The 3,632-nt window shown below is 38.9% G+C and overlaps 1 protein-coding gene across 1 annotated transcript; it reads right to left on the reverse strand.

The window, feature by feature from the left end:
* Positions 1-212: 212 nt before the first annotated feature.
* LOC108595567 (probable isocitrate dehydrogenase [NAD] subunit alpha, mitochondrial) lies at positions 213-1,549 on the reverse strand. The gene has a single exon (XM_017980828.2). It carries the CDS (start codon positions 1,520-1,522, stop codon positions 371-373), a length of 1,152 nt encoding a protein of 383 aa, XP_017836317.1. The 5' UTR covers positions 1,523-1,549; the 3' UTR covers positions 213-370.
* Positions 1,550-3,632: the final 2,083 nt, after the last annotated feature.

Below are 3,632 nucleotides of genomic sequence, written 5' to 3' on the forward strand. Positions count from 1 at the left end.
GTAAAAAAATTAAAAATAATAAAAATGTAAAGACTTCATAGAATTGATGCAATACTTTTGATGTTTCTTAAAAAAATAAATATTATAAATTAAATTTAGACATAACAAAAAGAATAAAGTTTACAGCAGTCAGCAGCTAACTTAAGTTAACAACTTAATTATATATAAATAAATGCAAAAATAAAGTCAAAACTTTTATTTAAACAATTTGCTGTGTGCGCCTGCAAAAACTTTTGGCCAAAAACTGGCTGTGGTCAAACAACAGTTATCATTATTTTTCACACGTGGGTTGACACGAACTTTTAGCCAAAAGTTGCAACCAACAAATAAGCATAAATGCTCAACTAACAATTTTGTATATAGAGCGTGCTCACTGCTTGTCGCCGTCTTTGATGAAATCGCAAACCGCCTGCGTAAGCTCGGAGCACTTGCAATTGCCGCCCAAGTCTTGGGTGCGCATATCCGTTTCCTTATAGACATGATTGACGGCGCCTAAAATTTTGCAGGCATGTTCGGCCAGCTGCATTTTATTCAGCATAATGACAGCGGAGAGCAAAATGCCTGTGGGATTGGCTAGGTCCTTGCCTGCGAGCTCCTCGTGCCTGCTGTCGAGCGTATCATGTAGTATGCCTTTGCTGCTGACGCTGTAGCCAGGACACATGGCCGGACCGCCCATAATAGCAGCGCCCATGATGGCCAAGACATCGCCATACATGCTGGAGCTGCAGAGTATTTCATAGAAATGCGGCTTCATAAGCAGATTGAGGCAGGCGGTGTCCAAGTAGCGCTCCTCGAAGAGCACATCCTCGGAGTGCTTGGCGGCGACATCGCGCATGGCGTCCATGAAGTTGCCATCGGTAAGCTCCAATATATTCGATTTGTGGGCAACAGTAATGCGCTTGCGATCGAATTTCTTGGCATAGGCGAAAACATATTCAGCAATGCGATTGGCGCCCTTCGAAGTGCTCACTTTGATGGTCTGCGTCACGCCAGGCACTACCATGTGCTCTATGCCCGAATAGACGCCCTCAACCTGATCGCGTATAACAACGCAGTCAATCTTGCCAAAAGGACTTTTATAACCCTCAAGGCTGCGACAAACTGAAACGTAAGCGTACAGCCCAAATTTCTTGCACAGCTGTCGACGCCAGGGCGTCATATGCACTGGTCCCTTAATGCCAAACTTGTTGCGCTCCAGCGATTCGAGCAGCTTTGGATTGGGCGCATAGCTTTGCTCATCTACAGCGAATTGCTCGAACGCTTCAAATTCGATGGGCACATTGGCTGTGCAGCAAACTTGCTGCAGTGCATCGGTTAGCTCTGGGCCTATGCCCAAACCTCTTATAAGCGTCACCTTGCGCTTTTCTGACTGCTTGTCGCACTGCTTGGACTGCTTCGAGGGCTGCTCTGCTTTGCAAACACTGCGCGCATGACTCTCGGCGCAATCTTTGGACTTTTGGCAACAGTAATGACGCAACCAGCGTGTTGCACTTACCAACTGCAATTTACGCATAGAGTACATTTTAAAATTTTTTACAACTATTTTTTTTTTAATATATTCAAATTTTGTATTGTCAGGCGAAGCACCTGAGAGCGCTTCCAAAATGCAAATGAGTCGTCTAAAGTTGACAAATGACGTGTCAACGCTTTGGCCATGCGCTGCTGCTGACAAATTGTGCCCAGTGGGCGTGGCTGACAGCATCATACACAGGCAGCGTGCATAAATAATTATTTTGTGGGCGTGGTCCAGCACACACTGTTAATGTTTATTTAATGGCACAACATTGTCACTCGCTCTTTCTTTAGTATTTATGCTTACCTATCAATAGTTATACCTTAAGTGCGTAGCCAAGTCAAAACATAGGAACACACACACATATACAAAGAGCAGAAACTTGCTTAATGTCCCTTTTTGCTGTTTTATGCTTGGCTGTACTTTATATTTTATCATCATGGTTGCTTTTCCACTGCAGCAGCAGCAGCAACTTTTCCCAAAATTTACAACTCACGCACGTACTCGTTAAACCCCAAACAATGTACCAGGTCACCAGACAAAGTCTTGCACTAAATGTCAACGAATTTTTAGAAATTACTTTCACACACACACACAGACAGATGCACAGCTGCAACTTACAATGGGTGATTAGGCAGAAATTATTGCATTTGCTTTTAGACTTATTTATGAGCGTAATAAACTTAGACTCGCTGCTCAGTTTGTAGGCCATTTAGTAGCTTCAATAAAGTTGCATTTAAGACTTGAACTTTACAAAAAAGAATTATTATTTTGCTAAAACTCTGCTCTTCATAAATATATCAGTAGATCTGCTTACTTTGGTTTATTAATCAAATTAAAATTAGCAAAAGAATTAACAAATTTTGAACCATCGCAACATAAAGCAGAATAAATTAAATTAAATTAAAAAATAGTACAAAAAATATTAATAAAGCTAATGACTTTGAAAGAAATTATATAAAATAAAATAAATGCTGTATTTTCAGTAAACTTTAAACATATTTTGCTTGCGCTACGTTGTTGTTGTTTTATTCATGACATTATTTTTGTTATGCACTGTTTTTATCAATTTATGGCATAAGCTAAAGCCAACCAAATTATTAGTATTTCTTTGTTATTTTAATATGGAGCTTATATAAACATTAAAACAGATATTAGAATTCTTATATAAAAATCTATAATTTGTTAAAATAATTCAAAATGTGCCTTACTAAATTATCATATTTATTTTTCACTTGTTTTAACACTAATAAAAATGCCAGAATACAAATTCCAAATAGTAAAATAATAGTTGAGCAGCCATCAATTAAACACTTAGTTTAATGCATAATGCTTAAGCAGGATTCAGATACCACATTTGACATTTTGCATTTTAAAAATAACAATAGTTTGTACTGCTTCAATATTAATAAACTATGTTTAAGCTTTTGCTCAGCGTTTAAATTATAATTTGTTTGTGTATTTTTTAATAAGTAATTACAGCAGTGATTCTATACAAACTTGACTGTTTTATAAACTTATGACGACCTTTACCTTCAAGCCCTTGTTCATGTTTGTAGTTTGGGTAGGAGCAACGCTAATTGTAGTCAGAGTAAACCATAATCAAGTTACGTAAACTAACCCAACTGCCCAACTATATTATTGCTGTCAATTAACAGTCGACTGGCCATCAAGGCTGACAGCTTTTTGTTTATGAAAATTGTGTTTAGTGGAGCTCTCTCTCTCTCTCTCTCTCTCTCTCTCTGTATCAACTGGTAGGGAAATTGCTTTAGTTTTTACTATGCAAATTGCTAATTGTGCTCATCAACTGCTGCGCTGCCTGCGCTTCTAATGAGAAATGCAAAACAGTCGCAAATTTCTCCATACAAAAGGGAACTTTGTTCAATGAGAGCAAAGAGAACGAACAAGCGCAAGTAAGAACAAAAAAATTGTAAAGAAAACACAACAAATGAGCAACGTGCAACAGCAAGTGGCATGCCAGGCAGCAAGTTCGTTATGGCAACAAAAATTAAGCTTTGACTTGCCGCGCGGGTTTGGGCACAGAGAGCGAAACTTAAGTGCCCAGAAATGCGCACGCACTGAGGCGTACAAATTGTTAGGGGACCCGGAGAAGATGGCG

The sequence above is a fragment of the Drosophila busckii genome, chromosome 2R (genome assembly GCF_011750605.1).
Source record: "Drosophila busckii strain San Diego stock center, stock number 13000-0081.31 chromosome 2R, ASM1175060v1, whole genome shotgun sequence".
Taxonomy (NCBI): domain Eukaryota; kingdom Metazoa; phylum Arthropoda; class Insecta; order Diptera; family Drosophilidae; genus Drosophila; species Drosophila busckii.

Bases quoted from the DNA above. Each gene is read 5' to 3' on its own strand.
- LOC108595567 (XM_017980828.2), bottom strand. From the start codon at position 1,522: ATGTACTCTATGCGTAAATTGCAGTTGGTAAGTGCAACACGCTGGTTG.